A 13970-nucleotide genomic window follows, 5' to 3' on the forward strand; every position below is an offset into this window, starting at 1 on the left:
GTGAAGCGTTCTCAGTGGTGGCTCCGTGATATCCTCTTCCGCGAGCCATTCTGTACCACAACGAACAGATCCGAAGGCTCTTCGTCTCGATACGCGACGCCGGGTGAACGATTCGAATGAAATCGGGAGCGAAGGATAACAAATGATGCAGGACATTCCATTTGTATTTTATTCATGCGCATCTTTGTGTGCTGACTGCCCCGGGACAGGCAAGCAGGTCCGATACCCCGCGACGAACAGGCACTTCAAGGACCGCAATGCACTTTTCACATCCTTGCGTCCACCCTTGTAAACAAGATATTGCTTCTCATTGGACCCTCGCATTATTTATTCATGCCGCTCAGCCAGAGGCACTAAAACCAGTAACGCAAATTGGCAGCAGCAGCAGGCAGCGGCTTGAGTGAGGACAGTGGGTGAGAGGTGATAAGCTTCTTGAATTGGTTACACAAAGGCCGGGGAAACAAACAAAAACACATTTAAGCTGATGCCTCTTTTTTTTTTTCACCGTACATCCCGAGCCACGCTTGGGCTGTGCCGAGCCAGCCAAGCACGAATCACGACGCGCCACTGCGAATTTTCCACCGCAGAACCAGAGCCGTGCCGCTGACGTCACTCGCAGTGAGAGGATTGCAGACAAACTCGCGCAACGCGTGGAACGATTGGTGGCTCTCCTGGCCCTGCTTGGCCCCGAGCCAGATGCAGATGTCCCCTGGCAGTTTCACGGTTTTGGTTCTGACTTGGCTTGGCAATTAGCCCAGTGGAAAATAAAACAGCCGGGCTGTGAGGGCCCCCGTGCTGGCTCGGGTCGGATGTGCCAGTGGAGAATTGGGCAACGGTGTGCAGAGGAAGGGAAAGAGGGTGGACGTGTCCCGCAGTGAGCCCGCCGGGCAAATATACAAACAGCAATGTCCACAGCCAATGACGTTTGGCTACGACCTTGCCGTTAGCGAGCCACACCGCGACCACAGCATTCGTCGTTCTCTCGCTGAGATTTCGTTGTTAATTGCGCAGCATTAACAGAATCATCATCACCACCACCGCCATGTCATTTGTATATTCGCCGTGTTTTTTGGTCTTTCGCGGTGCCCTGCTGTCTCTGCGAACGCTGCTACGTCATCCCGACCTGCGTCTTCATTGGGACCTCAGTCGTGAGTTGTATTGCATCACGGTGAGTTCAGTCGCGTCGCAGTTCCGTTGTGTCACCGTGCTGTCGTGTCACAGTGCTGTCCGCCGCTCGTGGCCGCCGTCGACTAAAAACAGAAAAGCACCGCCCGACGAGACGTCTCCCGCCGCTAATTCCGCGCACAAACAACGGAGAGAGCACCGCTGGACGACAGGACCCGGGGTCGCCCAGCCCCCCGGGGGTGGCTCAGCCGCTCTTGGCAGTGATGGCGTCCTTCTCGCGCCGAGCCTCCTCGTGGCGCTCGGCCTTCTTGGCCAGGTTCATCACGGTCAGGGACTCGTTGCGCTGCGCTGCCTGGGGGTGGGGTCGTCATGCGGGCGGCAGGAGGTTCACGTTGAGTAACAACAACAACAACAACTTTTGATTTAAAGCTTTCGTGACTGCAGGGATTCATATTCTTGGTTCTTTCGGTAAAGTCACGTAGAAGGGAAATAATAAAATATTGTTTTATATTTATATTATTTTATTATTTCCCTTCTACGTGACTTTACCGAAAGAACCAAGAATAACAACAACAATAATCGTAATAATAATGATGATGCAATTTGTAACGCGCACAATATTAGAATCATAATCTTTTACGCACACTGAAGGAATCCGATGAGATTTTAATCTCTTTTTTTCACAGATTTCCAGTAGGACAAACAATATAAGAACATGATAGGAATGCAAAGTATAGAAAAGGTAAGCAAATCACTTTACAAAGATAACTGAAGTATTTTTATTTTGTACCAGGTAAAGGCCCACTGAGCCACAAATGATAGCTTAATCGTGTGGAAATTTATAGCAGAAGCCAAATGTATTTATTCAGCTGTGCCGGGTGGAGGAGGCCGTAGATGTGACGCGTCGGGATTTCACTCACGCTGCGGTCTGACCCCAACGAAAATCATCGATAGAATCCTAAACATCGATCGCAAAAGCCTGCACCGTAAAAAAATATATAAAACGTGAATTTATATTGCGTCTAAATACAATTTGCATCTGAAGACGCTGTACAAAAACAGTTTAACTTAAGCATCATGTAGGCAACGAAATCCAATTATACAGATGTAATAACAATAGAGCCTGCATGCGGTGTGAGGGGACTAGTGGCCACGGGAGGTAATGACAGGGGGGTCAGTTGTGAGTGTGAAGGGACTGGTGGCCTCATGGAGGTAATGACAGGGGGGTCAGTTGTGAGTGCGAAGGGACCGGTGGCTATGGGAGGTAATGACAGGGGAGTCAGTTGTGAGTGCGAAGGGACCGGTGGCCACGGGAGGTAATGACCCCCCGCCCCCCTCCCCCGCTCTGCCCCCCCGCCCCCCTCCCCTGCTCTGACCCCCCGCCCCCTCCCCCACTCTGACCCCCCCCGCCCCCCTTCCCTGCTCTGCCCCCCCCGCCCCCTCCCCCACTCTGCCCCCCCCCCACTCACCCGCCCCCACAAAGGGGAGGGACACGCGGCGCTGCTGCTTCCCGCAGAAAGTCGAACAATTGGATGATTATGCAAGTCCGCATTGTCCGAAGCATTTCCTGAACTTGCACAAAAATAAATATTGTCTACGAGAGGCTGGGGGGGCTCGTAAAGGCGCTTTGTGTTTGTCCCGGAGCACAGAGGCACCAGGAGTCGCTGAAAACCTGGGTTCAAGCACAGGCCCCGGGGTGTGTACTGTGTGTGTGTGTGCGAGGGGAGCGGTGGTGCGGCGGTTAGCGCACTGCTCACGGCCAACATCAGCGACGATTATCTGAACCGGTCCTGGGCCTCTCCTAGGTCAACTCACCACTGGGGAGACAAAGGCGGCCGGGCGTGGTGCTGGCCACCCGCCCCCTCGTGTGCCGTTCCGGCCTTCACAGGTGCTCGCTAACAGCACTTGCCCCAACAGTCTGTTAAGGCTACACGGGTGGATCTTTGTCTTCTGCTTGTTTTGTTCCACCCGCGACTAAAAACCGCGGTTCTCTGCCACCGCTGTCGAATTTCGCCGCTACCGCCACCGGCTACTGCTTTGCTGTGGCGACTCTCCGGTCGCTCTCCCCTTCCAGGGGAGTTCTGCGCGTGTTTGGTGGGCGCGGCGATGTCTGACGTTTTTCACTCCGCTTGCTGGGAGCTCCTCCTCCTTCTTATTTGGTGGTGGGGGTGGTGGTGGTGGTGGACAACGACTGAGCAGCTCGCTCGCCGGTCTTGCCGCGGCTCTCGCCGCTCATTGGCCGGGCTCTCAAGGGTTGTTCGAATTCAGGGCTTAATCGATCATTTTAAGCCGCGTGTTTCCGCGTCAGTGAAAATATGTCCACACGCGGCACACCACATCCAGTACAGGGACTCGTCTACTTACGAACACTCGACTTACGAATTTTCAGAGATACGAACAAACCTGGTCCGTACGTCCAGGTTGCCTGTTCGGACCGAGAGTCGTAAGTTCAACCGCCGCGCAATAGATGGCAGCAGCGGCATCTACATCTGCTGAACGTCAATAACCAGTGCATCTACATCTACAGAACATGAAGAACCAGTGGCATCTACATCTGCAGAACGTGAAGAACCAGTGGCATCTACATCTGCAGAACGTGAATAACCAGTGGCATCTACATCTGCAGAACGCGAAGAACCAGTGGCATCTACATCTGCAGAAAATGAAGAACCAGTGGCATCTACATCTACAGAACATGAAGAACCAGCGACCCCGATGATACCACAGAGGGCGAATTGAATCCCCTCGAATGACCTTCCCCCCACATCCCCCCACACCCCGCACCCGTATCGCGATGGCAGGACGCACGGAAGGGTCACCTGCTTGCCGGAGGCGATCATGACGAAGCATCCGATGATCGTGAGCAGCATCATGAAGTAGCAGACCTTCACGCGGACCTTGTTCTTAGCCACGTTCACCATCTCGTACCTGGGGCAGGCGAGACGGCGCATCCATTTAAGGATGGGGAATGAGGAACGGGGAGAATGAGGAACGGGAGGAACGAAGAACAGGGGAACGGGGGGAATGGTGGACAGTCGCCAAACGAGACCTCAGCGCGTCACGGTGGTTCTAAAGCCAGGGTTGGTGGATCACGCAGAGGTTTAATCTCCAAACTGCCGCCGGCCTCTGAGGTGGCATTTGGAGAATGTCGATCGGACTCGAACTGCGCGGAGCTCCGAGATTGCGCGTTCGCCCGTCGTGCGTGCCGGGGGGTTTCCTCCGGCCCTTCTGAGTTGCTCCCACGAGCCAAACGCTGCTTCAATGGCACCCCCCGACCCCCAGCAAGAGTCCTCGTGAGCGCGACTCTCCCACTTAGGGTCGCGAGTTCATCTTACAAAGCGGCGGACTGACAATTGCCTCTCGCCGCATCGCCGGATCTCAGCAGCGATGTTTATATATTTTTCTTCACGACGCCTTGTTGAGATCTGACCTAATTGTATGTTTATACTAGCAAGTGTACCCGTTCTTCGCACGTAAATTCATAGTTTAGTCCTAGTATAGATAGTTTATTCCTAGTACAGTTTAGTCCTAGTATAGATAGACATCATTGCTCCCCCCCCCCTCCAGCCGCGCATTTGTGCGGGATACACGGCCGACGCGGAGGGTGGGAGGGGGTGACGTCACAGGCACACTGCGTGACGCTGCCGTATGCGGGTGACATCACAGATGTGACGTCACCGCTCAATACATTATATCCATTATTTCCCCCCCCCCTCCCCAAAAAAAATATATACAAAAGTCTATTTTTATACTTTTTGCATTGTGTACAGTATGGAAGCTACCCACATGCCAAATTTCAAGTTTGTAGCATGTTGGGAAGTATGCTAAACATTTCGAACAGACACACATAATCACAAATGTCCCTTTTATATATAGAAGATATAGAGAGAGAGAGCGAGCGTCTTCACTCAAGACGCTGGACACGGCTTACACAATTTTGGCAGGGATGTAAAGATGTAGGTGGCAGGGGGGGCGTGCTACAAGAATTGAGGAATGAGTGACCGCGATAGAGACGGAGTACTTGGGGATCACGAGAGGGTAGGGGAGGGAGTTTGTGTTATTGTAATGTAGTAACTCCACGGGAGACGACTTCACGGGTAACACACTCTTTATTTTATCAAACTTGGTTACAGGTGACTAACACCTACTTTGTATCTCGGGTGACAAACACCCACTTAGCTACTTGGCGACTAACGCCCACTGAGCTACTCGGATGACCAACATCCACTTAGTACTCGGGTGACAACCACCCACTTAGCTACTTGGCGACTAACGCCCACTGAGTTACTCGGATGACCAACATCCACTTAGTACTCGGGTGACAAACACCCACTTAGCTACTTGGCGACTAACGCCCACTGAGCTACTCGGATGACCAACATCCTCTTAGCTACTTGGCGACTAACGCCACTGAGCTACTCGGATGACCAACATCCACTTAGTACTCGGGTGACAAACACCCACTTAGCTACTTGGCGACTAACGCCCACTGAGCTACTCGGATGACCAACATCCACTTAGCTACTCGGCGACTAACGCCACTGAGCTACTCGGATGACCAACATCCACTTAGCTACTCGGCGACTAACGCCACTGAGCTACTCGGCTTCACTAGGTCTTCAGCTCCGTCTTCGGGTCTTCAACTGGGTAACTCTCCCCGAGTGCTCTCGCGCGTCCCCCTTTATACCCCACCTGCGGACGTTGCTGCGAGCACCCACTTATTCGACCAATCGCCGGGCGCTGGCTACGATCCTCTTTTCCCACATCTCATCGTGCCTCACCACTCACTCCGCGCCGCCTCGTCATCTGTCACTCCCGGCGCGCGCGTCCACACCACGCCCACAACGCGTGCCCAACCCCGCACCCCGCGCCGCCCCGTGATCCATCACTGTCACAGTCGGCGCACGTCAATACCACCACTACATCACCCCCTACCACATAGCTCGCAGCCGCCCCGGCTGCTACAAAAATATACAAACCCTCCCTGTGTGCCCCGTAACACAACACAACAACAACAACTAAGCTAACAACACAACACGACGCGAACACCACCATCTGCAACCCTCAACCAATGCCACCGCGACAATAGAACAATATATACAAACCGGCGAGTGACAATAGCAATGTGTATACAAAAAAAATAAATGGAAAATTTTTTTTTTTTCTTTCGACTCGTGCAGTGTCCCCTTTTCTTCCGAGCGTCCCTACAACGGGACATTACCCCGGCAGAGGGGAACACCGGGCGAGCTCGGTGTAGAGCACAAAAAAACCGTCCTCATGAAAATTGTTGAGACCTAGCCCGAGTCCGCCTTGCCGGTCCGTCGTACGGCACCAGACGCGGTTGAACGTCCGGTGGTGCCGGCGGTTCAGGAAGACATCGGCCAGGCATCGAGGACTCGTGCGTGCCCCGGGGTTCAGGCTCTCGACGGTCAGCAGCCGTCAAGCCCGAGGCACCTGGGGGTGGGTCAGGTGGAGACACGTGAGGATCAGCCTGCGACACCTCCCTCCCCGAGTCGACGGTCACATCACACGCCCGGTCGTCACGGCACAGAACGGGGTCACACGGTGCCGCATAGGGCTTCAGTCGGGAGGGGTGCACATACCAACGGCGTTTCCCCCATTTAATCTGTATACTCTGGGGCCGTGCAACCCGCACAATTTCCACCGGTCCCCTCCAAGGTCTCAACAACTTGGGGGACGTAGCCAACGGTGCATGTGGACAATGCAGCCAGGCCTTATCGCCTGGTTTCCAATCATGCGTATGCACCCTCCGCTCATGCAATTTCTCGTTTGCAATTTGCCGCGACCGCGAATTCAACCTTGCCCCCTCCCGCGCTTCAGTCAATTTGGCGATATTAAATTTGATGTGGTCTGCCAATTTAGATTTTGCACGTGGCTGGGAAATCCCCAGTTGGACGTCCATGGCCGGATCGGCCTCCCGCCCATACATAAGAAAAAATGGGGAAAACCCTGTCGCCGCATGAGGGGCCATTCGATAGGCCGCGAGTACCCCCGGCACCTGTAAGTCCCAATCAACCTGATCGTCGCAGACCTGTTGGCACAACATACACGTAATCGTTCTGTTCAGACGCTCAACCATCCCGTCAGTCTGCGGGTGGTAGGGGGAAGTACGCACTTTCTTTGTACCCAACAGGTCGCACACCTCGCGCAACAAAACGCTCGAAAAATTCTTCCCTTGATCCGTCAGCAAGCGTTCGGGGGCGCCCTTGTCCAACACATAACCCTGGACAAAGGCGTCCGCCTCCGCCGCAGCCGACTGGTTGGCGAGCGGCCATGCCATAGGCCATCGGGTGAAGTATTCCACGCCAACCAGCAGGAACCTATTTCCCCTTGGTGTAACCGGAAAGGGCCCCAAGATGTCCAACGCTACCAATTCGTTTATACGCGAAACCTGAATGGATTGCAGCGGTGGATTAGCTGCCAATGGTGGCGGTTTCCTTTTGGCGCACCCTACGCATCCCTTAAGAATATTCGCCACGTCGTTACCCATCCCCGGCCAATAATAGTCTCGCTGGATTAGGGCGAGCGTTTTGTGAAAACCCAGATGCATGAGCCGTTCATGAGCTGCCAGAACAACCCTACCCCGCATAGCAACAGGCACCACGAGCACGTGACGCCGGGACATGTTGTCCCACCTCATCAACAGGCCCTGTCTGCACACCCAGGAACCGACCCGCGCCTCCCCTTGTTCGGGAGCGCCAACTTTCCGACGCAGCGTAAGTAGGGAGCTGTCGGACATCTGGAGGCGGCCCCACTCAATGAGGGGCAACGACAACAGCGAATCCCTCCCCGTGGGGGCGTCCTCTCCCGGGGTGTCAGTGGCGGCGAGCGCAACTCCCGGGGTGCCGGCGACCGGGGGTTTGCACCGCGCTGATCCCAACAAACATGTGCAGTCCGTGCACGGCGGCAACCGCGACAAGGCGTCCGCGTTTGAGTGCCGCAACCCCTTGCGGTAAATCGTCGTGAATTGGTAGTCTTGAAGGACCTCCAACCATCGGGACAATTGGCCCGATGGCTGCGCCACGCGCATAGCGTATTGTAGAGCCGCATGGTCCGTCCGGACCGTAAAATGACGGCCGTAAAGATACGGCCTGAATTGCTGTGTAAAAAACACAATGGCTAACAATTCACGACGAGTTATGCAATAGCGTTGTTCTGCGGGGGAAAGAACCCTACTACCGTAGGCGACCACCCGTTCAACCCCCCCGACCAACTGTGAGAGCACCCCCCCGATACCCGTATTGCTGGCGTCCGTGTCAAGCAAAAACGGTTGTGTGAAATCGGGGTAACACAAGGGGGGAGCCTGCACCAAAGCGTCACGGAGGGAGCAGAACGCATCCTCCTCCTCTGCCCCCCAGTGAAACCTCACACCCTTAGCCGTCAAAGCGTGCAGGGGCTTGGCTATGGTGGCAAATTGCTTGACAAAACGACGGTAATAGGAGGCAAAACCAATGAAACTACGAACCTCCGTGACCGAGGTTGGCGTTGGCCATGAGCTGACGCAATGCGTCTTAGCAGGGTCCGTCGAGATCCCTGAACGACTCACGATATGGCCCAAATACCTGACCGATTCCCGAAGCAGAAAACATTTAGCCGGTTTAAATTTTAGCTTAGCGGAACGCATCCTGAGGAACACCGCTCTCAGTCGCTGGAGGTGCTCCTCGAAAGTCCGACTAAAGACGATAATATCGTCAAGATAAATCAAACAGGTATCCCATTGGAGGCCCGACAAAACCAATTCCATGAGTCTCTGGAACGTGGCGGGAGCGGAATGTAAGCCCATGGGCAAACGGTTGAATTCAAAAAGGCCCCCAGGTGTCCGGAAAGCAGTTTTAGGTTTAGACTCGTTATCGAGTGGCAATTGCCAAAATCCAGAAAGCAGATCGAGTGTGGAAAAAAACTGCGCTCTCCGCCAAGGCATCCAGCGACTCATCCATCCTGGGGAGCGGATACGCATCCGCCATCGAGATTTTGTTTAAGCGGCGGAAATCGACACAAAACCGCAAGGACCCGTCCTGTTTCTTTACTAGGACAATAGGAGCACCCCACGGACTAGAAGAGGGCGAAATGATATCGGCCGCCAACATATCATTAACCGCCGATTGCACATGTTCCTTCTCGGCCGGGCTGAGCCTGAAGGGATTCTGACGAATAGGGGCCGCGTCCCCTGTAGCTATGTGGTGGCGCAACAGGTCAGTGCAGCGGATATCGTACTTATGTTTGCTGAACACGTCAGCAAACTCGATGAGCAAACCCCTCAATGCTCCCAATTGCACCCCGGACAAGTTAGCAGAACCCGCACACAGCGAGTCCAACCACTCAGTCCCCTCATCACTTTGAGGATGCGACTCGACAGTAAAATCTGCTTGAGCCACGAGCCGTTCCTCAACGGGCAGCGGCGCGGCGTGAGCCAGCACCGTTCCCTGCGCAATTACGGCCGGCCGCGACCCCGTATTCAGGACCATTACGAACGGCTCACTGTCCCCTCTCACCACGGTTTGAGCAACCGCTAAGTCGAGGCCCTTACTGGCTCTGTTTGACGGCCCCAACAGCACCCCCTGTGCCTCCGCACCCACCTCGAGTGGCTTCCTGAACCGAAGGGGTACTAACATTTGCGATCCCGGGGGTACCCGTACAGTGTGAGTCGCCAGCGCCTGCACCGTCGCACAAACCGTGCGCACTTTGATAGGGCTCGACAAGAAGGCAACCCGCCGACCTGACGGAAGCTCTATGCAGGCCTGATCAATAAGAATTTTGATGGGCATTTTTGACAAAAAGTCCGTACCTAGCAAACAGGGAACGGCCAGCGATGATGATACAAAAATAGGGCCCGCTAATTTAATGTCCCCAATGCAAATAGTCGCCCGAATCTGGCCGATGATCCCCAGGGATCCCCCATTCGCCGCATAAAATGGCACGTCTACTGGCAGAAGGGGTCTACTTTGGACGGGAAGAATGTTATAAATAAGGTCCGAGATGATGGTGGCCGACGCACCCGTGTCAACAAGCACCCGGACCTCAACCCCGTCAATGAACCCCGTTACCACGGACGACCCGGCTGACGCAGCCACGATCCTGTGGGCCAATTCGGACCACTCGACTGCTTGCGGGCCGCGTACGGACCCCCCTCGCCGAATTGAACCCCCGGCACCCAGCCGCGAACCCCCCACCGCGAAGCGGCGACCCGAATGTGCCGTGTTTGTGGACCGAACGTGTGAGGTGCCGCGACTTGCCGGGTTTTGTTGGGATGACTTGTGGCCCTGGTCGTCGTCCCGACGTGGTCCTGCGGCGCGCGGACGCGGGGGCCCGGCACCCGGCTGCGACGTGACCCCGAAGGCCGCAGTTGTAGCAGACGACGGACGTCGTAGGTTTCGGTTGCTCCAGCTTGCGGGGCGAACGTGTGGGCGAACGACCTCCCGTTCTCCCCTCCCCCGGACACGATGCAGCGAAGCCCCGCTCCTGCACCGCAGCTGGCTGAGGTTCGGCGATCGTGGCGGCCAGTGCCGCATTCCCCGGCCATTTGCAGACGACCCCCGGCTTGCGTTTGAGGACCTCGTACGCGTGAATGCTCGTGGCGATCGCCAGGGAGCAGATCTCCATCTCGTCTGCCACGTTGATGGGGACCCCCAACTCGTGGGCCAACACCAGCAGCTGCTCCGTCACCATGGCGTCCTTCCGCTCCTTATCCATGCGGGGAAAAGCCGCGTCCGCCAAGGCGAGCAGTGCCGTGCGGTAGGCTAGCGTCGTTTCCCCAGCCACCTTCCGCCGATCGTAGAACTGGTGGCGGCACGTGGAGGGCGGCCCGAACACCTTCGCCATCAGGTGTAGTGCGGCCTGGAGCGTAGAGCGGGACGACCTTGCAGCAGATGTGAAGGCTGCAAGCGCGTCGTCGTCAAGCATCGCTGGCAACGCACGCAGGGCAGTGGTGTCGGACCACCCCGACATCTCCTGATGAGCGAGGAACCTTCGTTGGAAGGCTCCCCAGTCGCCCCCATCCGCCTTGAACGCCGACAGCGCGGGCAATCTTTGCTGGAGGACCCGATCGTCGTCGACGTCGGAGAGATTTTCCCGCGCTCCGCTGGAGTTGTGTAAAATGTCGGCTCGGTTGTCAGGCGCAAAATGGAGGGCTCCGGCGCGCGCCGATGACGTGGGCTGCGCTGCGCGGAGGTGTCCGGCCACGTGGCGTCCGTCTTTCCCGCCAATCGGTGGCGGCCCCCCAAAAACGGCGGCAACTTCCAGGCTTTTGGCGCGAAGCGCCCTTTGGCGGGAATCCTCCACCGTCGCTTCCTCCACGACCCCCGCAGCCGTTTTTCCGCTCGCCGGAACGGAGATGTCGGCCAAGACAGCGGCGGCGGCGAGTAGCAACTCCGCCAAGCGGGCGTGCGCGTCCTGGAGGCCGGTGTCGGAGGCAAGCGGAGCGTCGGCCATCACCGCGAAGTGCTGCATCGGCGGCAACTCCTCGTCCTCTACTCCCGAGGTCGGTGTCCCCGGTACGCCGTCGTCATCCCGACCTCGCTCGTGGGTACGGGTAGTCTTCCTTGTGTCCATACTTCTTGAAGACAGGTTTACTTCTGACGCCAGTTGTAATGTAGTAACTCCACGGGAGACGACTTCACGGGTAACACACTCTTTATTTTATCAAACTTGGTTACAGGTGACTAACACCTACTTTGTATCTCGGGTGACAACCACCCACTTAGCTACTTGGCGACTAACGCCCACTGAGCTACTCGGATGACCAACATCCACTTAGTACTCGGGTGACAACCACCCACTTAGCTACTTGGCGACTAACGCCCACTGAGTTACTCGGATGACCAACATCCACTTAGTACTCGGGTGACAAACACCCACTTAGCTACTTGGCGACTAACGCCCACTGAGCTACTCGGATGACCAACATCCTCTTAGCTACTTGGCGACTAACGCCACTGAGCTACTCGGATGACCAACATCCACTTAGTACTCGGGTGACAAACACCCACTTAGCTACTTGGCGACTAACGCCCACTGAGCTACTCGGATGACCAACATCCACTTAGCTACTCGGCGACTAACGCCACTGAGCTACTCGGATGACCAACATCCACTTAGCTACTCGGCGACTAACGCCACTGAGCTACTCGGCTTCACTAGGTCTTCAGCTCCGTCTTCGGGTCTTCAACTGGGTAACTCTCCCCGAGTGCTCTCGCGCGTCCCCCTTTATACCCCACCTGCGGACGTCGCTGCGAGCACCCACTTATTCGACCAATCGCCGGGCGCTGGCTACGATCCTCTTTTCCCACATCTCATCGTGCCTCACCACTCACTCCGCGCCGCCTCGTCATCTGTCACTCCCGGCGCGCGCGTCCACACCACGCCCACAACGCGTGCCCAACCCCGCACCCCGCGCCGCCCCGTGATCCATCACTGTCACAGTCGGCGCACGTCAATACCACCACTACATTATCTCCCCCTGATCTGCATGGTGAGAGTGAGTGAGTGAAGTTTGTGTGACCTCCCCCTGATCTGCACGGTGAGAGTGAGTGAGTGGAGTTTGTGTGATCTCCCCCTGATCTGCACGATGAGTGAGTGGAGTTTGTGTGATCTCCCCCTGTCTGCATGGTGAGAGTGAGTGAGTGGAGTTTGTGTGATCTCCCCCTGATCTGCACGATGAGTGAGTGGAGTTTGTGTGATCTCCCCCTGTCTGCATGGTGAGAGTGAGTGGAGTTTGTGTGATCTCCCCCTGATCTGCACGATGAGTGAGTGGAGTTTGTGTGACCTCCTCCTGTTCAGCAGAGTCAGAGTGAGTGAGTGGAATTTCCTTCGGGTTCTCAAGCGAAACATGCCAACGCACGACCCTCTTGAAAACGTCCACGGAGTCAGTGTGGCTTTCCTTGGTGAATATATTTACTCTCTAATAATTTAATATAGTCATTATATAATCATCATTTATTAATATAACAGAGGGCGGCGGAAGGTGACGGAGTCTCTCGTCGCCGCTTCCTCTACTCCACCGTTCCTCTTCTACGGCTGTGCCCCCCCCCCCCCCACGTTGGAGCCTGTCGGGGTGTCCATGCGATTTGTGGGATCTGTGGGAGTTCATTCGCTCAAATGGCAAAACTTCGGCGAGTGGCTGGGGCCGGGTGCGCGACGCGTCTGGCGCTGATCGGATTATGACGCGAGACGGACGCGTGGATGTGTGGCGACTCGGGTGACAAACCTTTTAAGACAGTCTGCATCAGCAGCAGGCCACGCTCTCCCACCTGATGACGGACGCTTGTGTTGCGCCCAAAACGTCGTGATTTATTTCATTTTATACCCACGTGACTTTACCGAGTATAGTCAACAGTTCGTGAACCAGTTCAACTGACCGCCCAAGTTCCCGGCCACCCGTAACCCCCCCCCCCCTCGTGCAAGTTGCTACCACTGGAGGCTCCCAACCACAGCCCCTCGTGGTGCAACCCGCGTGGTCTCCAAACCACCCAGAGGGGCCCCCTGAGACGACTCCGTGAGACGACTCTGATCCTCTCCCGTGATCAGGACCAGAGGGGGGGGCGGGGGGGAGAGGGTTGGTGGTCTCACTGCAGGTGATAACTTGGCAATGCATCGCTGTGTCTCTGCTTTTTAAAAATAAAAATGAAAGTTATTTGTTTAAACGTTTCGCAAATATGAGAAATATGAAGCTGCGCTCCCACGCTCAGTGGCTGGGGAGGAGAGGTCCACGACGCCGATTTTACGTCGCTCCGGCTGCTGCTGCTGCAGTCACCGCCCCTTCCTTGTTAGTGAGACTCGGAGAGACTCGGAGAGAGAGAACGCAGCACCAGCAACACTCGCAGCAACAC

General features: G+C 55.8%; 1 protein-coding gene across 1 annotated transcript in view; it reads right to left on the minus strand.

The window, feature by feature from the left end:
* Nucleotides 1-155: 155 nt before the first annotated feature.
* FAM162B (family with sequence similarity 162 member B) overlaps nt 156-13970 on the minus strand; it is a 23462-nt gene continuing 9647 nt past the window's right edge. Inside the window, exons 3-4 of the mRNA XM_078880427.1 lie at nt 3945-4053; nt 156-1477 (exon numbers count right to left, since the gene is read on the minus strand). Of these exons, the coding sequence (XP_078736553.1) occupies nt 1370-1477; nt 3945-4053 (217 nt within the window). The 3' untranslated portion in view covers nt 156-1369. The remainder of the gene's footprint in view (nt 1478-3944; nt 4054-13970) is intronic.

The sequence above is a fragment of the Lampetra fluviatilis genome, chromosome 57 (genome assembly GCF_964198595.1).
Source record: "Lampetra fluviatilis chromosome 57, kcLamFluv1.1, whole genome shotgun sequence".
In the NCBI taxonomy this organism is placed as follows: domain Eukaryota; kingdom Metazoa; phylum Chordata; class Hyperoartia; order Petromyzontiformes; family Petromyzontidae; genus Lampetra; species Lampetra fluviatilis.